The sequence below is a fragment of the Drosophila sechellia genome, chromosome 3R (assembly GCF_004382195.2).
Source record: "Drosophila sechellia strain sech25 chromosome 3R, ASM438219v1, whole genome shotgun sequence".
Classification (NCBI taxonomy): Eukaryota; Metazoa; Arthropoda; class Insecta; order Diptera; family Drosophilidae; genus Drosophila; species Drosophila sechellia.
In genome coordinates, this window is record NC_045952.1 from 11,113,321 (window position 1) to 11,139,893 (window position 26,573).

The 26,573-nt window shown below is 42.8% G+C and overlaps 1 protein-coding gene across 1 annotated transcript in view; it reads left to right on the forward strand.

Moving 5' to 3' along the window:
* The first annotated feature begins 869 nt into the window (after positions 1-869).
* LOC6616742 (Down syndrome cell adhesion molecule-like protein Dscam2) overlaps positions 870-26,573 on the forward strand; it is a 31,795-nt gene continuing 6,091 nt past the window's right edge. Inside the window, exons 1-25 of the mRNA XM_032722079.1 lie at positions 870-929; positions 2,330-2,473; positions 7,849-8,132; positions 8,817-9,036; positions 12,169-12,311; positions 13,791-13,952; positions 14,184-14,333; positions 14,546-14,666; positions 16,002-16,119; positions 16,505-16,728; positions 18,349-18,476; positions 18,574-18,674; positions 18,997-19,201; positions 21,092-21,223; positions 21,296-21,445; positions 21,540-21,685; positions 22,070-22,205; positions 22,519-22,638; positions 23,001-23,153; positions 23,218-23,740; positions 24,148-24,358; positions 24,507-24,762; positions 24,852-24,995; positions 25,743-26,051; positions 26,128-26,283. Coding sequence (XP_032577970.1) covers positions 8,093-8,132; positions 8,817-9,036; positions 12,169-12,311; positions 13,791-13,952; positions 14,184-14,333; positions 14,546-14,666; positions 16,002-16,119; positions 16,505-16,728; positions 18,349-18,476; positions 18,574-18,674; positions 18,997-19,201; positions 21,092-21,223; positions 21,296-21,445; positions 21,540-21,685; positions 22,070-22,205; positions 22,519-22,638; positions 23,001-23,153; positions 23,218-23,740; positions 24,148-24,358; positions 24,507-24,762; positions 24,852-24,995; positions 25,743-26,051; positions 26,128-26,283 — 4,048 coding nt within the window. The 5' untranslated portion in view covers positions 870-929; positions 2,330-2,473; positions 7,849-8,092. The remainder of the gene's footprint in view (positions 930-2,329; positions 2,474-7,848; positions 8,133-8,816; positions 9,037-12,168; positions 12,312-13,790; positions 13,953-14,183; positions 14,334-14,545; positions 14,667-16,001; positions 16,120-16,504; positions 16,729-18,348; positions 18,477-18,573; positions 18,675-18,996; positions 19,202-21,091; positions 21,224-21,295; positions 21,446-21,539; positions 21,686-22,069; positions 22,206-22,518; positions 22,639-23,000; positions 23,154-23,217; positions 23,741-24,147; positions 24,359-24,506; positions 24,763-24,851; positions 24,996-25,742; positions 26,052-26,127; positions 26,284-26,573) is intronic.

Here is a 26,573-nt window from a genome sequence, read left to right on the forward strand (position 1 = left end):
CAAATTTTGCTGTCAAAGCGTGAAATCAAATATTGCGGTTACGTGTTTATTATACTTCCACATCGCAACAATTCCGGTTTGATTTAAATATAAACCTTTGACGTTTAATTCTTAGGAAATCTTGCATCAAATAAATGACATTTTTATCGGTTTGTTTAAGTTTGGTAACAAGAATTTGTTTTACAAAGGTAAAACAAATATTTAAATAATGTTTATAACCAAAAAAATAAAAGGTACGAAAATATATTTAAGTTATTTGTATTCGAACACTTTTTAATAAGCGTATATACTTAGTTCCATGTCATTTACTAAATCTCGCTCTGCATTCTATAAAAATCTTTCCTTTTTCAATGGCATTTTTGATGTTGTAGAATGAATTAAAAGAAGGTATGGATATCCCTGGACTTTTGTCATTTACAGAAATGTCAACAACCGCAGAGCAACAACAAGTGAAAGCCACCCACCACCCCCTCCTAGTGTTCTTTTTTATTTCTCTTTGTACTTTAATTTTCTCTTTTCATTTTCCCGAGGGACATTGCCAGACAGATAGCAAAGAGAATGAAGGTCCTGCGAGAGAAGAGAAACGCCGAAGGATGCGCTGACGCCGGCGCAGTGCCGACTGCTCAGCCGGCGCCGCAGTCGGCGTCGTTCGATTGTGGGCCACGAGTGGCAACAGTTGCAGTAACGGCCCCAAAAGTGGGAGGCGCTGGGTGGATGGGTGGCTGCCCGGGCAATAAAGTGGGGCGATGTGTGTGTGAAACGATTACGCTGACAGAGATAAGCCCAAGCGACAGGATGAGGGCAGCGCTGCGACGCCGCAGCGACGTCGTCAGCGAAGGACGATTTCAGGATTCAGTCATTGCCGGCGTTTCGAACTGTTTGGACGTGTCAAGCGGATGAAATCGGGATAGCGTCAATAGTTGCCAGCGGTAGTGTTTTAGTATTGGTTAAGCATCGGCTACACACACACACAGCTACAAAGAGCAGGATGAACTATCCGCCGGGTGTGCGTGTGTGTTAGGCACTATTTGGGGATTTAATGGAAAAAGCATTAATGGATGCTGCCTCGGGGAATGACTATAGTGCCAACGGTGATAGTGGCCAGTGCACGAGTGTGTGGGCGAGAATGTGTGGGCATAAAGGGATAAGTACACAGAAAGAAAGCATTTATTGAATGTAGATCAAAGAGTCAACTTTTATATAAGAAGGCAAAAAACTATTTGTTTCAAAACCAAAACTAACTAATATAAATTACAGTTTTTAATTGGTTATACAAATGCCGACAAGTAAATCAGTGAAATTCGGGCACTTAAATCCATTTCATATATAAACGAATGATGTTTTTGCAGTTTTAAAATCTATTTTGACTAACGAGCAAGTGGACTATCTACATATGACCCAAACATTCTCTCAGTGCACACGTCAATGCTTCGGCAACTGTGAGATTTTGATGTGTATTTGTGGCGCTGCCTAAAACTATGCAGCGCAATTTTGAAGCTGACATTTTGTTTGTTCGCTCCTGCGAGTATTCGTGCGTGTGTGTTGGTGTGAGTGGTGTTTGGTTTTATCGTGGATTTTACTGACTTCACGGGTTATTTGTCCGCACGAATGTGTTCATAAAAAATGTAACAAAAGTGGATTTTCACTGGGCCGGCTGAAACGCTTACGCTTTTGTGTGCACGCGGGCTTCTAACTTCCCAACCGGAACCGGAAACGGAAGCTGCTGGTGCATACACACACATACACACAAGCACAAGCCCAAACCGAAAAAGGACCCCCCGGGCAAGTGGATAAAGTAAATTGAATAAGAGGTGAAATAATTTGAGCGCTAAGCAGGCCGAATGCTGGCTAATGGAAAAGTGTGAAAAAGGTTGGCCAAGTGAACCTCGATAAAAAGCGGGCGAAAAAGAAGACCGGGAAAACACCGGCGAATATTCTCGTTGGGAAAAATGCAAATGTAGCGGTGACTTTTTGCGGAAATTTATGGAGCGGCAAATTGAATCGAATGGCCACCGAGCTGTCAGCGATGACGTGCCGTGAAGCATGTGCCTTGCGATTATCAAAGTGTGATAAAAGTGCGGCAACAATGGCCGAAAGGAGAGGTGGAAAAACGCTCGAAATGGAAAGGGGGATGGAGAAATGAGTCCAGAATCGCTACCCACTCACAAGTCCATAAAAATTTACCGTCTATGCACTGCGTATAATTTATGGCCGCGATTCGTTCTCCTTTCTCCAGCGAATGCCTTCTTCCTTTTTTTTGCGGACCACCTTTTGGCAATTGTTGAATGCAGCCGCAAAATCTGCCATGATGTTTTTTTCCGCCATCTAGCATGTGTAAGCTGCCAGACATATGTGTTAGTGTTCCGGGCAAGCTGCCAAAAATAATAAAATCACCATCCTATGTCAGACGACTTCATATGAGCGAGGGATCCGGCAGCCAGGACGAAGGATTTCAGAACTGCAAGATAACGAGGTAATTTCACTGAATGATTCGCAGTTTTCGCCGCTTGTTTTGTTGCTTAGTCTAAGCAAATTGAGTTGCTCGCTTGGCCAACGAGAATTGGTTTGCTTTTTCGGCCATGCTTTCTCGCATTTTTCGGTTTCTGGTTTGGTTTTTGCTTCTGGGATCCGCAAGCTGTTGAATTATGCATTGCCCAGAGATAAGCTGGAAATGTTGCACAAGGCTGCCAATTTCTGTTCGACCGGCCATCGGAGACCTTGGCTGTGGCTGTGGCTGTGGCTTTGTCGGTGGGGTGTCCATTAAATTTTAATCTCGGAAAATATTTGTATGCAGCGGGTGCGACTGTGAAGCCAATCTTGAAGAGTTATCCGGCATAGCGGGTGCACAAAGGCAAAGGAATGTGGTCAAGGGAAAAATTTACATTTTATTGGAAATTCTATTCGATTTGGTTGAGTTTTACAAAAAAAAACCAAACCTTTTCCCCATTCTTCTGAGTGTTACTGCATTCTGCAATTCTGTTTGATGCCAGTTGGGTTTCTAGCTTTTATTAAAGACTGCAGGGCTGAAAACGGATAAAAGTTGCATATTTTTAAAAGGTTTGGATTCGAGGATGAGTCAGCTTTTCACTTTCCATCCAGTCCACTGAACTTCCTAGAAGATATAATCGTTGCTGTCATTACAGCTGCATTTAGCGGTCTCATTACGTCTTTATGTCTTCCACATTCACGCCAAATTACTTCCTCATTCGACACCTCCAACTGCTATCAAGCGGAAAATTTTAAAGAGTTGCGAACAGGGTAAGCTGGCAGCGGTTGTACCAATTAAATTTATTTGTCAGACGAGCCAGCGATGTCACCGCCATGGCCAACGTCCTCGCAATACACTCAAGTCAACTTTATTCATAATAACAACAAGTACCCCGTGCTGCACGACAGCAGCCAGGGTGCACTGAAAAAATAAGGGACTAAAAAAATGCTATAAAATTTAAAATTTAACTAAAAACGAAAGAGTAACTGGATATGTTTTAAGGAAGGTTTATTTCATTTCTCATGGCAAATTGTTATATGCAAATCTGAATTAGTTACTGTGCATCCAACAGCGACTAAACAAAGGCACTCGAAAACGCCAGAGGGCCAAGAACAAAGATAGAGGGACACAGCACAGAAAGCTCGGGGGGTTGTCAATGTGACAATGCAGCATCGCTGAACCGCTGGAGCCGTTGGAACCATCGCAGATATACTATGTATCTGTAGAATCCGGATCCCAAAGGGACGGTTGCAGCGCCAGACGGCGAACAATAGAAAGTTGCCATGGCAGAAAAAATATGCGCGCCCATTACATTTTGTTGTTGCCGTGCCTCATTTTTCTTGTTGCCCTCCTAGACAACCGATGTTGTGCCCGAATTGATGTTATATAAAAGGTGGCCAAACATTTGTAGGGACACGCGATATCGGGGACGGAAGCGGGAAGAAGCGGGGGCGTTCTCCATGGGTCGGCGAGGGCGCAATGTTATTAGGTGGCTCGTCGCCTTTGCATTTCCGGTGGCCCATCCCCAAGCACATTGAAAAAAATTGTAATTAATTTGTAAAAAAAAACGGGCTTTAAATTATATTTTCGTTTTTGTTTGCCAATATAATTACATTTTCTCAGAAGCTAATTAAAAGTTATTTTTTTGTGTATAATACAATTTACATTTGTTTACTGGACTGCTGGCACTTCAAGAATTAAAAAACGATTTTATAATAGAAAAATTCACCATAGCTGTTAATTGAATAAACTGAACAAAATGTGTTGCACAAAATCTGTAAAATATGTAAGCTTTTCAATGAATTTCATTTTGTATCCCATCTATTAAGCATTGATCTTTTCAAACCAGCCAGTGGAATAGCTCGCATCAGTCTGTTACATTGCTTTAAGTGTAGTCTTAGCCTCATTTCAGTTCATCCTGAACTATTGTCCAAGTTGGGAGCACGTTGTTCCAGAGTCCGTTTTGTTTCGCAGCCGTACTTGGAGCTATAGCCCGGCCATTTACTAGGGCCGTGGTCCGCGACGGATGCTCTTTGACTTGCGGCCAAGAGCCTTTGTTGGCTATAACCAAAGAGTTGCACTTCAGTCTCGGCGAGTGCAAATGGAGCCATTGTTCCGGGCATTTCGCATTAGGCCGGAGCACGGGGATCCAACCGTGGGTGCTGGCAACAGGAAATTGCTGGCGCTGCGAGGAGGGGCACCGCTTTAAGTCACCTTTAAACCGCCGGCTGGCAGGAAGTCGGGCATATAAATTGCCAAGCTGTCAACCAGCGCTAAACGCAAACACATCCGCCCCAAAGTGCTGCGAATATGTACTCTACTTATACATGACCGTACATATATGCAACACCTTATGCATGCAAGAACAAAAAGAAGGCAAACAGTGCAGGTGACGAGCATTAAAACGATTCAACAGCTCCGTCTCAAAGCAAGAAAAATTATATTGCTTAACGCCTGCACCACCGGCAACCATCACACCACCACTTGCCCCCCACTTTTCAGTTGCAAGGACCAACACCCACTCCTTTCACCGGATAAGGGCGTGGCAGCGGCGGATGCAGCAACGTTTAACCTCAGCCAGGACATGAGAGCTGCACTGAAAAAAATCAATGCAGTCAATAGATACAATCGCTAATTAATGTATATTGTTCGTTCATATACCCAAATCAACCCAGTTACGGTGAAGTTTTGTATTAAACACTGTGCCATTATGCGCTTTGATTTTCCTCAGTGTTCCTGGGATCAGGGGGTGATTTTCGCTCGACTGCCTCGGCAACACATGAAGGCATGGCCATGTTGCCTTTGAATTGTTGCCGTCGCTATTGCTTTTGCTGTTTGTTGTGGCGTTCCGCACTTAAAGCCTTTCACGCCACACAAATCCTGGAATGGGAAACAGGAGGTGTGAAATAAAAAATGAAAACATCCACTCGTGAGCTCAAGGTGCATGCTGAGCAAAGGACTCCCAAGGAGTATCCGTTGCATTGGCGAGCTGCAGCAATGGCAAGTGCCATGTTTTCGGGAATTCCATTGTGCAGGATTGATTGCCTGCTACGAATTGTTTCCACGTTGGCGGAGATGAACCTAATGTTCCTAATGGATAAGCCCAGTACAAGGGGAATAAGAAGCTTTGTATCAACTTATTAGGGAGGGAAAATAAAAATGTCAGTACCTTTCGGCATTAAAATCAACACTGCTAAATAAAGCTTTCCCTTGGGCACTTTTGATTTCATAATATTAGTTGGTTCAATTCGACAGATATCTTTTTAGATTGAATTCAAAACTTCGTCTTGCAATGTAAGCTTCATGTTTTTAAATTTACTAAACTGATACTCGAAAAAAAAAGATTAAAGATTTAAAGATCAATTAGCAAAATGCTGGTAGCAACCAACACGCGACTGCACAACCGCAGAATTCCCATAACTGGATTATCAAAACAAATAAACAGACTTATAATAATGCCACACATCACACCGAAGTAAAATAAACAAGAGCTCAACTGCGCCAAACGGCAACACCCAGTTACAAAAAGCTTATATAATCCAGAGTGACACAACTAAAGCGCCGTCCACATATTTAGTGTCAAATTTGCTGACAGTTAGCAGTTATGACACCCGACACACAAGCTAAAGTAATCGCTTTGCGAGGGCGCCGGATGAAGGACGCAGGGCGAAGGGTGCAGGATGTGGGGCGGATGCGGCTTGTATCCTGTCAGCTGAAGCTGGTCCACCTCCACCGGCACAGGGATCCCGAAGTCAGACAGTTGGACGGCACAAAGGCGTGGAAAATAAAAACTCATTAAAAATAAAGAGCTAACACCAGCACACACACAGACACCACAGTCTTTTCCCAGCTATGTGCGTGTGTGTTTGTGCTTTGCAAGGACTCGGAGAGAAGGATGCCGTCCAAGTGCTGAGCAAAGAAACGAATTGCTCGTGGCAAATCGCTCAACAAAAGACGCTGCCAGAATAAACAAATCATTTCAAATTCTCAATTAAATGCAAACAGAGCCGCTTCCTCCGCCCATATGTGCCGTCTAAAAAGGTGTCAAGTTGCAAACATTCAAAGAACTCTTCAGTATGACCCTCACGCCTACTTTCCCGCCCTCTGATATCCTGAGCGCACACCATCCATGAAATTACACAGAAAATTAAGATTTGTTTTTACTTTTTTCGGTAATTTTACATATTTGTCTATAGTACAGTTCAGAACTTGCAGATCCTTGAATCTAGATTTACCTCTAAGTGCCCAAGCATAACTATCTGAACCTAATTCTCTAGCTCCAGTTCGATAGATACATTTTGATAATCCAAAAATGAACTTCAATGCAGTATTAATACTTGAAATTCGAGGAATATTCTTGCACTGTAAAACCCAATGCCTGTCGATTGTGTGTAATGGGTGTCATGATGATGTTTATTTAGTCGCTAAGCTAAGTGCCCGACTGGCTAAGGAAACAGGAAAATCGAGATGGGTGGCGGCAAAGGATTCTGCTCCCCGGCTGTTGAACCCCTGCTTCTCGACCTCAAAACATGTTTATGTCTTCTTTATTGTAGTCGGCAGCTCGTGCGAGGGGAAACTTGGGCCGGGGCATTCGAAATAAAATTTAATGATGGCAAAAGTCATTCATTTCGTATGCTCGCTCATAAATACACGTTAAATGTATTTGCCAAGAGCTCTACAGCAATGCAAACGCAGGATTTCCCTCCATTTATGTATGTGTTTTTCGGATGTGTGTGATGTGTGTATGTTTTCCGTATGCGAAGGTTGCTTCTGTTGGGGCCATTGCGAGGATAGGAGCTCCCCAATTCACAGGACTCGTGCTGATTTCTCGCCTCTGTCGTCATGTGTTTTCCACTTTCGACATATTTATATAGCACTTTGTGTATGCTGTACGTCGAATTGTTGTAATTGTCCTTTGCATTGTTTACGAAGCTTTAGTGGGGAATTGCTGAACGGCGAAAATCATTTGAACTTGACATGCAAATAAAAACAGGGTTTTGACGAAGCCTTAAAATTTAAATTTAAAACTGTTTAGTTCCATTCAAATGTGAGAATTGCATTGGAATACATATTTTATTCTTTTGTAGACATCATATTACATTTTGTTGAAAGTCACTAACAAACACACGTAACGAAATTCGACGTAACGACGACATCCTTTTGAGTGTATTTATTTTAATTTGACTCTCTCCAATTTGAAAGTCCATCCAGACTTATGCAACACATAATTGCTGAGCTAACTTATTTTGGTTTAAAAATGCAAGCTTTTACATTTTCGGCAGCCAAACAATAGCAAGGATAACATTTTCATAATTCATATGTAAATTAAACTGTTGGCTTTCATCTTCCTTGCATTTCAGGTGGCTGAGCAACATCAGAAGCTGAACTGTAAATTTCCAAATAGAAACAGAAATAATAACAGCAGCAAAGGGGCTTAAACAAAGGCCAAATATAGGAAAAGCCACGTGGAAAGAACAGTGTACGTTCATATTGGATAAACAAACAAGCCCGGATACAAGAAGAAGCTGCTGCAAAACTAAACTAAACGAAACGAAACTGAATTTAATTTTCTACCAGCCACACATTGAATTTTCATGCAACGAAATGAGTTTATTAGAGCCTCCTTGTCTAGTCCTGGAAAAGGGTAAGTTTCAAAGCAGGCATCATACTACGTTTGTTTTATTCCAGCAAAAAACAATATGCATGACAGACATATTGGTTACACAGTACCCTGAAAATCATTTATGAAAATGTGTGTATTAAAGAAAAACAAATGTTCGAAATATAGTATAAATTTAAATATACTGCTGTAACTTAAATACTTTTCTTATTTATATATATACTGTTGTAACTTAAACACTTTTCTTTCAAAGTTAAAAAACTAGCTTGAGAGTTATTAAATAAAGTAGTGGGTGACTATAAGTCGAGCTTGCTGTTTGCGTCCCACATTACAACGTTATTATTATTGTTTTTGCCCCAGCTGCAGTCTTCAACCAGCCATAAGAGCAAACAGCACACAGACTGCATAAATTTATCAAAAAGTTGGCTGCAGGTTGCAGCCGCTAAACCGCTTTGCAAGTGACTCGGCTCAGCAGTCAAGTGGCGCCCAAATGTGAGTCTGAATCTGAATCAAGGGCTCGCTGGCGGCGGGTAAACGAAACCGAATTCAAATTAACCGCATTTATGAGTTGCACTCGAGTTGCACAAAAACACATACACATGGTGGAATGCCTGCAGCTGCGGCGACATTAAAGTTTTAAACAAGCCATATAGCCACAATGTTGGTAATTAACCTGCCCCCTCTCGACATTTTCACCCCCTTTTATAGCGCTGCTTTTGGGAGCGTTGCTGCTGGCCGTCCTTGCCACACCACTTCTGGCCACAAGCGGCTTACGGGTGCCCACATTCCTGCTGGAGCCCGCACCCCGGCTGCTCTTCGGCAACGACACGGGCGCCCAGGTCACCTGCACCGCCCACGGCAGCCCGCCGCCCCTCGTCACGTGGGTGCTCCGCGACGGATCGCTGGCCACCCAGGTGCCGGACCTCAGGTAAGTTCCTGCGGTCTCCGCAACAATGAACTTGTCAAGTAATAAGCGGATGCACATCCTCCACTGGGCAAAAAAGTAAAGCTCTCCAAGTGATGTTTGCTTTGATGTAGCATAATTAGCATTTATCTGGAAATAAGGATTTGTATTTCCTTGAAAAGCAGAAAAGACATACAAAGGTATTGGTTAATAATTGATTTTCTTATTAACTTGCAAATAATTGTTTCTTTTAAAGGCTCTTTATGTTATTTATATATTATATTACTATTATTATTATTATATTATTTATTTATATTTATTATTTATTTCTCTACGTGTACCTGTTATAGTTGCGAGTTGGCGGTTACAAGTATGTGTCGTTTGGCTTCCTGACGGCGGTTTCGAAAGTCACACTCCTGCGGCTTCAGTTTTGCGGGTTGCCTTAATGTTATATTTTCCGAATTGCTTCGTTTTAATTGACATTGCGCAAAGACTCCGTCGCGAAAAGCTGTGAAAATCAATGTTAACATTCATTCGTCTCTGCGACCTCCTCCTTCTTCTCCACAATCCTCATCCCAGTTGGTGGGTACATTTTCAATGAAAATGCTTGAAAGGCAACAAGAACAACACTGCGGGATACCAGACAAAAGATGCGCTTTTGGTTTTGTTGCCTGAAAAAGCCAAAGAAATTACACAAAAGTAATGCAACCAAGTTGCCGACAGAGCAATACTCATGTACACACAGGCGGGGTCAATAAATTAGCACTAAGTAATTGTTTTACAAAATGTAAAATCATTTCTTATATTAGGTATATTTTCATATGGCTTTACCCATTAAAAATATTACATTTTTAAAATTATTTTTTAGGAATATAAGAATCGTTTCATTGAAGTAGTAACTAATATCTTAGTTTAAGGATAAGCTCTACTTACTACAGCCATTATTTTGTCCCGGGGTGTTTATCCCTCTTGTGACTTTTTCTATACTCTGCGTCTGTTAGCGACATGTGTGCTAGCATTTAAAATATTAAAAACGCAGACGTTAGCGGATGACAAGTTGAATGGGAAAGTACACACGCGTTTAGCATTAATCACGGAGAGTACATTAGTTTCTCGCACAAGTAAGGCCTTAATTTGCGGTTATTTTGTTGAAATCCATTAGTAGAGTTAAACAAAAAAAAAAAAAAAGAAATTAACGCACTTTTGCCGGTGGACTGCGGGCTGTTACTCAAATACATATATTTATTTTGTTTGGTTTAGAGCTCTTTTAACAAATTGCCGCTGATCCATTCTACGGGCTCTTAAACAGATTATTGCACAACGGGAGAAAATAATAATAATCAAATATATGAAAATGACAGACAAACACATAAAGCAGATAAATCGTAAAAATAGCGCACGACCCAAAAATAAATACGAAGATAAAAATGTATAAACTCACCGCTCGCATATGGCAACAAATTTACTAAAAGAATTTTTATGTTTCGCAAAATGAAATGTCATTTCAAATACGTGATCTCGCAGCGGCGTCCGAAAGCCGAGGATTCCAAACGGCTATGCGATATATATATATATATTATATATATATTTATATATACGAGTATATGTCGACATGGACTGTCAGTCTGGCAAACCCGAAAAAGCCAAAAAGTAGACAAAACTCAGTTGCGTTGGCAGTGCATAGAAATGAAACAAAATTTATTTTAAGCTACTAAAGAGCATGGCTGAGTTCAAGTGACGAGTATATAGGACGTGTACTTATCTACTGCACCGTCGGTTGGATGGATGGCTGGACTGACTCCGGAAAATGGAGAACGGACAGCACGGGGAACATGGAGCAGGAGCATAGAGCACAGTTATCTGGCTCTTTTTTTCAGTGTGCTCCATGCAAACGCAATAGACGTAAACAAATTGCTGGCACTTAAACATTTTTGAAAACAGCGCTTGATGAAGTTTTCCCTTTTTCGGTTGATGTTGATGTTGGTTTGCTTGTTGTCCTTCGCATCAGCATTCAGTGTGCCACACCAGGACAAGCCAAGCCAGAATCGCAACCAGCTGCACCACGAAAAATTATGATAGTTTATGCTGATCCATGCTGAACGGTGTAAGCACTATTCGTTGATCACTTTGATAAATTTCGCTTTTAAATATTTTAAATCATGTAAAATATTGCAAAGAAAAATAAGGTGCCAAAAACAATTCAGCAAAAGAGCATCTTCGCCTTGGGTGCACTTTGAGTTGTAATAAATTGTTGCATACTTATATGTGCAGCTGGTTGCACGCTCATTTGCATGCGTGATAAGGGTAATTTGAATTTTAAGGAAATTGATAAAGAGCCTGGATTTTCTTTATGTGCTCCCATCGTTGTCATAGCTTGTTAGCCCGATGCGACTGCAGCTGAGATGATTAGCGGTACTGAGACTGCATCTGCATTTGGAGTGCGGAGCAGGGTAGGAATGTGTAGTTTCTGTGGCAACTTGCCTGACTTGTGTGATGGGAGGTTGATGTGTTTTGGCCTGATCCAAAAGCCAGAGAGCTAATCAAATGCATTAAAGCCCTGCGGGGACTTAAAGTTTGATTTCGAAAATCATGTTAGGCAGCATTCGGATTCAGAAACAAGCCGCAATGCACTGGCAACTGAATGACGGCAGAGCAACTGAGTTATGTCAGAAATTTTTGACGGAATATAATTTGCAAACAACCGAAACAGATTCGAGCAACAATTTCTCAACGTCAGTTAGAGGTAATATGGAAACTTCTGAGGGCATTGTTAATTATTTTGTTTTAGAAGTAGGTAAGAAGCTTAAAGCTTAGTTGGTTCTGCTATATGGAAGGACATTCTAAAAATGCAGGTGCAATCCTTAGATGCTTAGGCCGTTTCACATCATTTGAGATCAACATGCACACATCCGGCATTAAGCTTATTGCATTTTTATGTAAATTCACACTTTGCGCCCCATGTACCCTATTGCTATAAAAATACAAGCCAGCAAATGGCAGCCACTTTGCTGTCGCTTTTGTGGAGCAAATTTGTGCGCCACGTTCGCCATTCCCAAATGCAAATAAATAAATAAATATGTAGAAGAAACCTCGAAAGAATGTGCCCACTAAAATATTGCATTTCGCCGTTCGCCGGCGATGCTTTTGTACTTGCAGGAAAATATCAGGCAACGGCACCCTGCACTTCCCCCCATTCCTGGCCCAATATTATCGCACGGATGTTCACGAGGCCACCTACAGATGCCGGGCGAGCAACGAGGCGGGCACCGTCCTCAGTCGAAATGTTCAGGTGCATGCAGGTGAGTGTAATGTACTTTAGTAGAGCTATGGAATGGATCCCAGCTTGGGAGCGGGCGGAGCGCCAAGTGGCTAAACGCCCATTGGCGTGGAGTGCGGAATGCGCTGCTGCCATCAGTTACATTACTTACCCGAGCCTCGAGCTGAGGAGAGCAGTGTATCCAGCTACAGCTATGGATTTTTTAGAAATAGTAGCCAAATAAATGTTTAACATATACGGTACACAAATCTACTTTTTATATGAAAGTCCGAACAACTAATTCAGTTTTAGATATCGTTGAAATATGGTGGGAAATTTATTATAAACCTCTGGAAATCTCTTATTTATTTCATAGGAAAGTGCTGCTGAAAGTTGTGTAGTTTTTTGTTTTAGTAGTCCGATCTGGCTGGAAAACAGCCAAGATGGCAAAGCTAACTGACAGAAAGAGATAGTGTGCATTGTGTTGACAACATTTTAAAACTGCTCACGTTCGTTGTCCTGGAATTCTTTACGGCTCTGCTTTCTGGCAGCCCTTGGGATGTCACCTGTGCGCCACTTTTCTCCGCTTCTTCTCTTCCACTTCATGTAACATTAATATCCTGCGAGAGTCCTGCCAGCTCTTGAGCAGTGATCGATGCCACAGACTTGGCCAGCTGCAACTTTCTCGAGGCTCTCGAAATTAACTTAATTATTTTATGCACTCACTGTTTGCGATGCCTCTTAGTTCTTGACCTCAAAAACGCAGCTCGTCGGTCGAATTTGCACAGCCTGGCCTTAAGTAAACACAATTCCCGCCCCGCCAATCCAGCCCAATACCCCGCGGGGCCCACAGAAAAAACCAACGCTGCATGATAGTCGCTTAAAATCTCATTCAATATTTACACTTTGCATTTTCCATGTGTATCATCTGTGTCGCCCCGCTTTCCACTCAGCCAGTGCCAGTCGCTTTTCCTTCGAGTATTTTGGCTGCTCTTCAACTTCCGCTTTGCATGTAATTTCAAGCAATTTCATTCCTTTAAACGGCAGCCATTCTGCATTGTTCCCCGTTTATTGGGCCCAGTGCCATTGGGGCTGCAAGCCATGGATTCTGCTGCCCGAAAGCGTTTTATGCGCTCATCTGTATGCGCAGTTTGCGACGGAGAGCAGGCAGCAGCACTGCCGTTTGTTGACTTTAGTTCCCCAATCCAGCGCTCACAGCAGCGGTCAAAATAATATGAGTAAAATAATAATCAGTATATCGCGATTTTGCTGGGCTACCATAAATTTTGAAGGTCTCCAAATCATATCACAAATGGAGTAACTTAACAAAAAGTCTTTGGAACCTTGAAGAAAATTCTTTAATTAATTAAAATTTAATTTTTAAATGTAGTTTTAATTCCTTTTTAATAAAAATGAACCAATCACTTGTTATATTTTCACAACCACAACTATTGGAGTCCAACGTGGAGTCCTTTTCTGATTCTGCAACTGTTTCGATTTCTTTTTTCCTTCACTCTTTTAGTGGTGCGTCGTCAATTCCACGTGCACGTGGAAAACACTGAAGTCTATTTGGGAAATTCGGCGTTGATTAAGTGCGCCATTCCGGAGTATGTGCGGCCCTATGTGCGCGTGGCCAGTTGGCATCGCGGCGAGGAGATACTCCTGCCGGATCTGTCGGATGTCGGTGAGTGTTGCCACATTTTAACGGGCGGGGGAGTTTATCGGCAGCTGAAATTTATGTGCCAACGATTCGGTTTTGTTGCTCGCCAGCAATTCAGGGCTGGCGGTTGGCGGCAACGGGGCGGATGACATTTATTGGCGAATGTTGCGTATACGCAGCGGGTGCCGGGCGGCGAGTTTTGATTTTTCCTTGCTTTTGTCATCTATGTGACCTGAGTGTATGATTTCCGAACAGCGGGTCGCTATGTGGTCCTCGCCGCCTCCGGGGATCTCTATGTGCGCTCCGTGCGTTCCGAGGACGGACTGATGAAGTTCAGCTGCCTGGTGACAAATACACTGAACGGCGAGCGACAGCGCAGCGATGCAGTGATGCTGCAGGTCAAAGGTGAGTTTCAAAAAGTATTTGCACAAGAGCTCAAATAGGAGCCTGACCTGTATATTTTGTTCTTAAAATTACACTTTTTGGTACAACTCCAAAGAACAGAATCCAGTTATTTAACAATTCGACAATAATGTTATATCTATAGTGATAATATTTCATTATTATATAATTATTTTATTATTATATTTCATTATTCATGCCGTAACCTTTCACAGAGCTAAGTAAGAATCTTGCTCCTCGAACCACGCAGAAACCGGTGATGGAGATTCACGTGGAGCGTGGAAACGACGTTCATCTGCCGTGCAACATCCAGGGCAACCCATTTCCCATATTTACGTGAGTCTATCGATTACCAGGCCAAAAAGCTGTGCAATGGGTGTATCTGTATCCAAGTATCTACGCAGCTGGCAATAAAATAACATCACAAGGTTCCGGTTTGGAGATTATAGACAGCCCTTAAGTGCATTTGAATGTTTGCCTGGGGATGCTGGTTTTATTGCATATTAGGGACTGATGTTTTAGTGCTAATTAGGTGACTTCATGGACGAAACGAGGCCATGTGCTAATAGCAGGGAGGAAAACAAACTAATAAAGGCACAGACTGGAAAGCCAATCCGCACAGTAACTTGGTTTTCAAGTAACTTGATCATCTTGTTTACCCACTCACAATGGATTGACTTACTGGACACAACACTTTGTTGGCCGAACAATAAAAAGCAATTCTCGGGTCTACGAAAGTTGGGCCTATAACACATATCAAGTAACCCCTGACTTCAACCCTCCTCACAGATAATTAGCAAAATAAAACAGTTTGCAAGGACCTCAATAGGATAGCATAACTTAACAGTCTGTTTCACTTAGCAGAGCTTATTAAAATTTCACGCAGTTCTAAGCACTTGATGAGCCCCTCACGAATATGTGGATGTACATATATATGGTGCATGTGGGGGACATTTTCGCGACAAGGACGCAGACACCCCGAAAAATCAAAATACACAAGACAAACATGCAAAGAGCAAAGTTCTCGCTGGGAAAACATAAATGCCGATCCAGACGGGAAAAGCGCCTGAAAGGAGGGGGAAATTCCCAGCTGATTACTATAATCGCAGAAGAAGGGCGATAATTTTGTTTTCGGCATAAGTTGAGGCGTGTCTGGAATAACAAACTAGGTTCCTTGGTTTTATTGATTTCGTGTGTGATTCTGTAACTGATTGAGTTTCCAGGCAGAGCCGAGTTTTTCTCCTTAATAGTACATTTCACTTAGTGAGCCAAAATAGAGTTTGTCTTTCTTTCTAGGTTATCAGAAACCTATTTAACTTTTAGATTGGTATTGCTTATGCAACTTGAATTGTATTAAATATGTTTTTAGAACACTGCATTCGGCTAATTGAATCAAAATGTTTATTACTTTCAATTCAAAAACTGTTAGTATTTGTTCAAATAATATTTGTGCTCGAAAAATACCTGAGGGAAGCATTGAAGTGCAGTGCTTCTGTGCAAATAAAATTAAGTTTATTGATCTGAGCTAGCCAGCATGTGAGACAGATACTGTTTGCAGATACAGCTCGACGAGCAGCAGGCCCCAAAATTTAAATCAATAAAGAGCTTGTGCCTTCGGCAGAGGCTTTGCCAACCAGCTTTACATACATATATACTCACTCTGATTTATAGCTGGTATCGCGTTTCCGACTCGGCAGCCCTCTATCCCATACCCTCGTCACAGCGAGTGATACTTTCGCGCACACTGCTGCTCATCAAAAATGCTGACGAACGCGATGCGGGCAAGTGGGTAAGTAACCGTCCAACTGCCAACCGCTGACAATCTGTACCTCGGGCTACTGAATACAGTCGAACTTCGCTAAACTAGATTCTTGGAATTGTAACATTTTCATTAAAAAGTTGTTTTCTCAGCCTAAGCTTACAAGCTGATGGGTTTCACCTCTCATGCTTAAGAAGTGCATATGACAAGCATTGTAATCTAAGATGTTTTTAGTTGGGCATATGCACCGATTACTGTAAATTTATACTTCGATTTTACTCCATTAATCCCTATAAATGATATTTCTCGGAAATATTCCTATACACATTACTTGCTATAAGAGTGCGACTGTATTCCTTCTAATTTTCCGAGGCTTTCCCCTAATCCATCTAAACACCCGCCGCTCCTTTTGCAGATTTGCCAGGCCTCGAATCAGTTTGGGGAGCAGCGCATCGAGATCCGACTCAGTGTCAATTCGTATGTGTCCGTGCATATATTGCCGCAAGTTCAAATTGTCAATTCGGGCGGAACGGCGAATTTCAATTGTACGACAACGGGTTCAGCGATCGATGCCATCGACTGGATGCACAACGGCAAACCGCTGCAGGCGAATAATGCACTCACCACCGGCAGGGATAAGTAAGTATAGCCGTAGCCCAAAATATACATACATCTCTGGAATTGGGTATTGGGGCTTTCACGGCCGGTCTCCACTGGGGATTGTGTGAAATAGGAACAACGGGGCAGACAGTCAGACAGTCAGACAGACAGACAGACATTCAGAGAGACAGGCATGCAACGCTGTATTGCCGATTTCGATTTATATCAGTTCTTCGCCAGTTGCGAAAAGCCTTCCGACCGCACCGAAAATATGAAATAAAAAATGGAAAACAAACAGGAGCGTGGAAAAAGTCCATAGATTACGCTCCGCCGTTGTTAGGGCATTTCGACCGGCGAAAATGTTTTATTGTTACTGTTATTATTATTACTATTGATGCACGTGGGTTGGTGCCGACTGGCGGGGGATTTTTGTATTTTTACTGCACCCCCCGACATTCAGATTTCCGTGCAGTCGAGTCCAGTTGAGTTCAGTTCAGTTCAGCTCAGTTGATTGTTTAAAAGCTCTGCCCTGTTTTGGTTGGAAAAAGCGAGACCATAGAAAAAAATGTGTATAAGGTCAGTGCTCAAAAGATTTTGATTGTTGGCGCTGTTAATGCAGCTGCATAAATATTTGTGAACAGTTTTGCATCGATTGGTTTTGCAATTAGTTTGCAGCATGCCTCACAGCTATGGAGATACATTCTCGTATTATATTATTTTTAATCAAGCCCTCTGCCGCCCTCGCCCATTCGTCCTTTCTGACTAATTTATGCAAATCCTGGCATTGCTTACCTAGGCCTCTGGGAGAAATCCTTTGCTTTGTGCATATTTTCGCCCGAATGGCCTGGACACATCTTGATAATTTAATGCAAATTACATGAAATCAGCATAATACGTTGGCAGGAGGGGCCTGGGCCAAAGCCAAACCGAAGGCAAACTAAATTCGCACGCAAAATTTGTACAGCAGCAGCTGGCAAACAATTCGGCCGGCAAAAACAAACATCGCATGCTCCAAACGCATGTATGTACATACTTCTCTATATACATGCGTATGTAAGTGCGTACCTAACGTCGTATATATAGCCATATCTACATATGTAAATATATCAGCCTGGCCAGCTGTTGGCCAAGAAAAACCGCCCAAAGGATAAGCATGCGAATTGAGAATGGGTAATGGGAGACCGAGCGAATCAGCATTACAAATCAAGCAGAAATTTTTATGCTTATGCTAATAAAATAAATAACAAATTTCGCCCGAACGAGCCAACACAAAAGCACACAAACATCCTTTGCACTTAAAGAAAACAAAGGATGTTAATTCGTCAAGGGAAACAAACTTAACGTCAAAGGACTTTATTTAATGGGTTTAATATCCTTTCAAGACAAACTTTCTGCCCTCTCTCTAACAAATTTATAGAATATTTAGTCCCTTTCAGCAGGGCTTACATATTTCGTGACATATTTTTCTGTCAGTGCACTCATGTGCCTGTTTTGGCGTGAGTTTATGGCAAATTGTGGGTCCGCCGCTTCCCTTTTTGTGCAACGTTGTCAGTTTTCAGCAATAGAAGCTTGCCTGCCAAGCTCGGCATTTTTAACACTTTTTCCCGAGCGAACCCTTAACCCCTGCGCTAACCTTAACCCCTTTTGTCCGCCCGGCAGCATACGATTCCTGTCGAAGAGCTCGCTTCTGGTCCAAAACGTTGGACGGCGGGACCGCGGTGTCTATCAGTGCCTCGTGGAAAACCAACGCGCCAGTGCCCAGGCGATGGCTGAGTTGAAGTTGGGCGGTAAGTTGACATCGGAGTGCATAGTTTATGATGCGGGTTGTGGCATTTATCACGTCTTCGTTTCAACCCCATCCCGCTTTTTCACGTTATTTCGCAGACACTGTGCCGGAATTGATTTACACCTTCATTGAGCAGAACGTTCGTCCCGGGCCATTAATATCGCTTAAGTGCTCCGCCAGCGGTTCGCCGCCTCCACAAGTGAGTAGAGCACACTCTCAAATGCTTTATTGGCCTTATTATGCATTATTGTAACGCACAAGCAAGCACTGAAAAAAATTTATTCATGTATGCTAAATGAAAAAGAAAAAAGAAAGAAATACTTTTAAGCTAAATAAGCACATATGTTTTTTACTTTATTTTAAATATTATTTATTTATTTATTTACTTAAGTATGTATTTCTCCGCGTGGTTCCACAAAATGCTACCCCCTGGTTAAGCCCGGAAATGATTGCCCTCCCGTTGGAGGCCACTCTTCGAGCTGCTATTGATTTTTGCGGTGTCCACCTCCATCTCATTGCAGTTCGCCTGGCTGCTGGACTCGCAGCCCATCATGGACGTATCGCTGCATCATCGGTTCGCGATCGGGCAATTTGTCGATATGTCTGGCGATGTGATAAGCCATTTAAATATCTCGCACGTGCGTCCGGACGACGGTGGTCTCTACAAGTGCGTGGCCAGCAATTCGATGGGCAGCGTACAGCACTCGGCCAGGTTGAATGTTTACGGTGAGTTGATAAATTGGCTCGGAAAATCAATTACCCACACCCGGTCGCCTTAATTGTGTCCCACAAAGTGGGTTTCTGCGCGTCCGTTTTGTTATCGCCAAAGCCGCCGAAAGGCGTCCTTTGTGCGCTGGCCAAACAATGCAAATCACAAAAGACGCCGAGTCTGGGCCGCGAACTTTGCTACCCGAGAAGCTTCAAAATCGGCAATCGAAACGGCAGCTGATTGGAAATAATGCCAAGGCAACGAAACAAAAACATCGTGGCGAAAGGAGTTCAGGATATGGGGAAAATAACTCCGCTATTCATGGGGAAAATGCTTGGCTGCGCGTCAAAGAAAATCTCCTGGGGCAGAGACATTGGCAACAAAAGCAACAAGAAAGCCGATGACGATGTTGCTTTCAGTTCAATCATGTCGCAAGATATAGAGCACATGGATACACCGAGAAAAATCCCTAAACATATATGGTTCCTATTGTAGCCATATTAAAACCTGTAAAGTAAAAGCAAAGTTTGATTCCATTCATCAAATATTTTAGTTTGTTAGCTATCCAGTATTACCAAACTAGAAGTTGTATTTCAAATGTAATTTGAAAATTTCTCTAAGTGAACTGATGGCATTGCTAACAAGTTTAAGAGTGCGAATTGCCTGGCGAATGCCTGAGTATCTGGCAGGATAATCACTGTCACATCGGCGTATAAACTGCACAAATATACGAGTATCAGACGATAAGAGTGCCCTCCACTTTTGCTTCGACGTCTGAAAGATTCTCTTGACTGCTGAGCTTTTGCGTATTGTAAGCAGTTCCGAGAGCGTAATCTTAATGTGTTAATAATGCATAAGCGAGTGGATGTGGGACAGATATAAATCATACGCCCTATATGCCGAATGATTGATGATGGAGCAAAGGCAGCTTGAGTCTCAGTGCGTATACTTGATATTTAAGTGGGCGTGCGTATTGATGATAAATGATGATGTTTTGAATGCTGCCCTGCAGCGAGGAGATTTCACAAGAATCAAATTGAAAATCAAATTAGGTACCTACGGGCAGAGGTTGAAGATGCTGGGGAATATGTGATTGAGTACATAAAACCATCGATGGGATGCATATAAATATCGAAATTTAATCCTCCGTAGTGGACACTCAGCAGTCCTTTTGGCGCTGGTGGCTTCGCTCATCCTTCTCTACGCGATTTTTGCCGAGATAATATGATTATGAACAGTTCAAGCCACAAGCTGATACACTCCGGCCACGCCCACAGTCCGCAACGCCCAGCTCACACTCACACACACTTCGGCCTGTTGAGGACTGATGAAGCCGCAGGCTTCGCTTCGCCTGTTTAATTATGAATATTGCAATTTATGCAACGCATTCACCCATGCAACGAGTTGCATTAGCAGCACTAAAAATGCACAGGCACACACACACACATACACATCTTGCCGCAGCATCTGCACTTTAAGTACTAACGTCGCATGTGCGCCAAACGAATATAATTGGAATTATTCAGCATTCGTACCGTATTCCCGCCTAATTGCATTTTGTAACTAATTTAATAAATTTCACAATGCCCCTAAATAAGCACACACACCTAAAATAATTTGCGTAAATAATGTGTGCCAAAGCAATTGTATCAATAATCAAACTAGATGACTACAAACTATCTGCAATATTCACCAATTAAGTATAAAGGAACTAATATTATAATTTATTCAAATTAAGGAATAAACTAATAGGATATTTCTTATCTGGTTATCGAAATCTTTTGCCGGATAAATAATATTTTTAAAATGTGTCACATTGTGAACCAAATTATTTATTAATCAATACAATTTAATAAATATTTATGGTGAACAAGTGAATACTTAATTTTTCCACTGCATACTTGCAGGACCTCCGTATGTGAGAGCCATTGGACCGATTAAAGCCGTTGCGGGCGAGGATATAATTGTGCACTGTCCGTTTGCCGGTTATCCCGTCGAGCAAATTAGATGGGAGAAGGCACACCAGGAATTGACAACGAGTAAGACAAATTGCAGGGGGAGAACTTAGAGTCCTGAGGGTCTAACACATTATTGTCCAACCGCACAACCAGGCAACTACTACGAACTGGCTTCGGTGGCCGACGGAGGGCATCTGGTCATCAAGAATGTGGAGCCGGGTCGGGATCAGGGCATATACACGTGCATCGTAAGGAGTCGGGCTGGCGAGGAGGCGCGCCGGGACATGCAGCTGAATGTGAACAGTAAGTAGAGAGGACTGTCGGCTCCTTGGCGATGTCCCTTTTATTTTTCTCCTTTCGAGCGACATTAATGTCTGGCGGCTAATCGCTCATCAAGGTCCGCCCGTCATCGAGCCCTTCAAGTTCCCCAAGAATCTGCAGGAGGGCGGACGGGCCCAAATCACCTGTGCGGTCTCCTCCGGCGACATGCCCATCTACTTCAGCTGGAAGAAGGACGACAGCTCCATCCCAAGCAGTTTGCAGGTAAGCCTGTCACTCTGAAGTGCAACGAAAAAGTTTCCTAGATATTTTTGTCCTTGCTATTTCGGAAATACCCGGTAGACTTTTTGCCAGTCTGTACTTCGATTTTTAAAAGGACTTACGATTCCAGCATTTGAATGCCACTTTTCATTAGCTGCTGTATTTTTGTTCTGTTCTGCTTTTATGTATTTGGTTTTAATGCTTGGTTAAAGCTTTTTTTAGCATTATGTTTTTATTACTGTACTTTTTTTACAATAGGGTTATAAATTCAGTACTTATTGCATAGATTTTCATAAGATTTTCATAAACCCAGTTCAAGAACTGGGTATCCAATAGTCTGTAATTTCCAAAGCTCCCATCTTACTTGTGTTTCTTTCAATTTACAAGATTACCGAGAAAAAGGAGGAGTTCTACTCGCTGCTGGTCTTCAAGGATATCAGTGCGAGGCACAGTGGCAAGTACACCTGCTATGCCAGCAACGCTGCTGCCAAGGTGAACTACACGGCTGAGCTGCAGGTGCGAGGTGAGTGGGCGGGGAGCCTGGAGAGGATTCAGGATTCAGGACTCGGGATTTCGGATTCCAGATGGGTTGGAATGCGATGCTGGGTGTGTGTGTGTGTCTGGGTCCATTGAAGCGATGCGCTGCTGTTTCTAAATAAATCACACAGGATTTGTGCGCCGTTGGCTGCGAAGTTTGCCCCTTTTTTGGGCCATCAAAACAAAGATACACATGCACACGGGTCGAGAGTTGTTAATTTTGTTGCCGTTTTCGTTGTTCTCTATTCCATGCCATTCCGTTCGTTACGCATTCGCCCTGTGGCCCGGTCACGTTTCAGTGGCGCCTCGCTGGAGCTACGAGCCCATGGACACGGCCATTATGCTGGGCAACACAATATCGATAAATTGTGAGGCGGAAGGATATCCGATTCCGACTATTACCTGGTTCAAAGGGCAGGGTAAGTTTGCCAATCCCAGTCCCAGCTGGTTTGGATTTCGTATACAGTTCATTAAATGGGTTCAAGGAGGCCAAGTGGATGCTCTCCTCTAGGAACCGCCCACTCTGTTCAATCAATTAACATTTCGAGACTTTGCTGAAAGACTTATACAAAAAGAAAAAAAAATAAGAGGAAAACCAAATAATTAAAAAATAAATCAGAAATTCCGAATATTTTAAATCAACATTTTCTCATTTTTGTATTAATATTCATACTCAAAATAACTTAAAGAAATGGTGTGTTAGTATTTTATACAATTATGAACGATTTATTATTTCATACTGTTTGTAATTAAATACCAAACAACATTTTCATCTGTGTAGGCAAAGGCTCAAAGGACTTTAAGCCCCTGAGTATGCGTAATCACTCACTGCTATTAAATCTGGCGACGGACAATGATGAGGGTTATTATATGTGCCAGGCAACCAATGAAATCGGAGCTGGTCTCAAAAAGACCATTCGTATAAATGTGAATGGTAATGGCAGATAAAAATTTCATTGGGAGAAGTAATGGCTTAATAATTAAATCCGCCCATCTAGAACCCGCACGATTCGAGCAATCTGCCCGTAACATAAGTTCCCGTCGCAACGATCCCGTGACCTTGGACTGCCATGCCAAGGGCGACGAACCCATCACAATTGGTTGGACGCAGAATAACGGACGCATCGATCTGAATAACTTCCGGTTTAGCATAGCGGAGATGAAAACGGAAAAGGGCGTGGACTCCCAGCTGACCATTGGTCACTCGGACCGCCACGACTCCGGAGTATACCGATGCATAGCGGAGAATCCCTACGGAAGGGCGGAGCAGATTATATTCCTCGCTGTTCAGGAGCGACCAGATACGCCCTCCCATCTGGAGATCTTCGAGGTGGGTTCGCGCACAGTGAAGCTTAGCTGGCGTCGACCCTTCGACGGAAACTCGCCCGTGCTCAGCTATCTAGTGCAGTACCAGGCTTTAAAGTACCTACAGTCCCACGGTTCCCTGGCCGCAGCTGGAGGGGATTGGAATGGGCAGAACGTCATCAACGTCAGCCTGCCGTCGACGAGCATTAGTCGCAGGTATGTGTCCATACTGGAAATTTTTTTGGCACCACAGTTTCCTCCTACACTTTAACAATAGGCGCCATACTATTAATGAATATTATTTCATTATTATGTCCTGTTTTATTTTGAAATATCATTTTTAATTTGTAATGTGGAAAATTTTAAATTTTTTGTTAATAATTCCAGTTCAATAATAGGACTAAAAGTTACTATTTAACTCTTGCATTAAAAAAATATTATGATTTTGACTTAGTTTGGCATTCATAATAATAGATAGTCAGTAAACGTCCATTTAAGCTAATTGTTAGACGCACACACCTACCTTATCAAAAACATTTCCATAAAAAATATAAGTGAACTATTATACCGCTTATGTTTGCGTTTTTCTCTGTATCGCCCCTTTTGTTTGCCCTTTGGGACAGCTATGACAGCGACCTGCGAGAGAGCGCCATTGTGGCAGGTCTGACCCCTGCGACCACCTTCCTGATTCGCATGCAGGCCATCAACGAAATCGAGCGGAGCGCTTACACCGAGGCCATTGTCCTCAAGACCCAGGAGGAGGCGCCCACCGAGGCCCCCTCCAATGTGCAGGTGCAGACGGGTGGGGAGAGCGAGCTGATTGTTACGTGGCAGGTGAGTGTCGTGTCTATTGATGAACTTGTGAATGAAAGGTCGATATGGAATTAATGATCTAAGAAGATAATTTGTTAGTTACGATAAAATAATTCTAATACTATTACCTCATTATGTAATTTGCTGTATCTGCACCATCTAATTGCAGATACCGCCGCGGGAATCCTGGAACGGCGAGCTCATCGGCTACACTGTGAACTGCAGCGAGGAAAAACAGAATATCAACTTCATCAGCGTGGTGAACAGTTCGCTGAAGTCCACGATTGTCAGCGGATGGGCGACGACTAAGGCGACTTTGAGGGGTCTCCGGAAGTACACCCGCTATGCGGTCACCATACGAGCGATGAACAGCTTTGGATCCGGTCCTTGGAGTGCAGCTATCTTTGGAACGACCGCGGAGGGAGGTGGGTTGAGAAGCTAATGAGACCGATGCGCAGACACTATGCATACATGTATTGCAATTCGCGGCATGTGTATCTTAATCTTTTTCTAGTTCCCGAGGCAGCGCCACAGAACGTCAACTGCACCGCCCTGTCATCGCAGAGTCTGAAGATTTCGTGGCTGGAGCCACCGCTGCAGTTCCACGGCGGCATTATACAGGGCTATAAAATTTTATATCGCCCGATTGTGCATCAAAGTGAGTATATGTGGCAAGCACAATAATGGTCACAATTATATGTTTAAACTATCCAACACTAAATACAAATGTAAATTTATATCTAATATAATTAAATATTAAAAAGAGCAACACAATCTTACAAAGAGGTATATATATAATTTATAAAAAATCAAAGGAAATATTTCAATTTGAGTTCTGGCTGCTACTATTTTAGCCACTGCTGTATACCCCCACTTACTACAGCTGCGTCAGTTTGCAGTTGGCACTTTATGACGCTGATTTTGTTGATATTGCCGGAGCCTGAGAGCGCTGTGCAAACAGCTATAGATATGATACGATATCCAGGCAGCAAGATGTGCCAGGATGAAGTGGTCGAGGGAGGCGAAAGGGTGAAGAGAGTTGCTCAACTTTATTGGTTTTGGCGTAGGGTTCAATGGGTTGGCGCTGGGGCCCATTGATGACACTGCAAGTTGTTGATTTTGGCACTGATTTTTCAAATCTCATCAAATCAATAACGCCAACTGGCGCTGCATGGATTTGGTGTGTTCGTTAAAATTAACAAAGTTGCAAAGATATTTCTGTTTAATTTTGAAGCAAGAGGATTAAGATAAAAACTTGTATGATAGACATCCTAACAGCAGTAGCTTAAGAAAAACACTTTTTGTCTTTAAAATGTAGGTATCGTGCGGAATTTTTTAGGGAATATCTTTAGGAACAGATCCTTCTATACTATATTTGCCCTAAACTTGTATTATTTTCTACCAGTTGATTTTCCCGCCAAGCTGGAGATCAAGCGCACATCGAACCTGGAGACGTACCTGCATACACTACACAAGGCCAGCAACTACTCGATCCGCGTCCTGGCCTACACAGCTACTGGCGATGGCCTGGCCAGTCATCCGCTTTTCTGCCAGACGGATGACGACGTGCCCGATGCACCGGCGGCCATTAAGGCAGCAGCCCTGACGGCAGATTCGATTTTGATTTCCTGGCTCACGCCGAAAAATCGCAATGGCATAATTTCGCACTACACGGTTTATTCCAGGGAGGCGGGTCGCAAAGGCCAGGCTAAGAGTAAGTTTCAAAGAAATGGCGCCCAGCGCGGGGCGCTGAAATGCATACTGACATTTAATTTTTTCGTCCGGTCCAGCTCACATGGTGCGTGTCGACGAGAACGGGTATCCGGTGACATTCGAGTCACGCAGCCTGGCCGAGAATCAAATGTACGAATTCTGGGTTTCGGCGTCGACATCCGTGGGCGAAGGGGAGCCCACATCTGTGATCGCTCAGGCCACCAATACGCGAGGTAGGTTGCATCCAGATAAATACAATATACATACAAATATTTGCACGCATGTATTCGGAGAACCAGACCAGAGTTCGAATTCAATGGAAAAAACATGCATAAAATAATATTTGTATATATAGAGCCAAACTATTTACAAAAGAAATGACTACTTTTTCCGAGTGTACGTATATAAATGAGCCGGTAAATGTCGCTTTAATTAAAAATTGACATTTATTCAGCGTGCGAGCGAAAAGCCGCACCGGCCGCAACATTTTAATTTCGCTCACCTAACTTAATGTCCTGCCTTT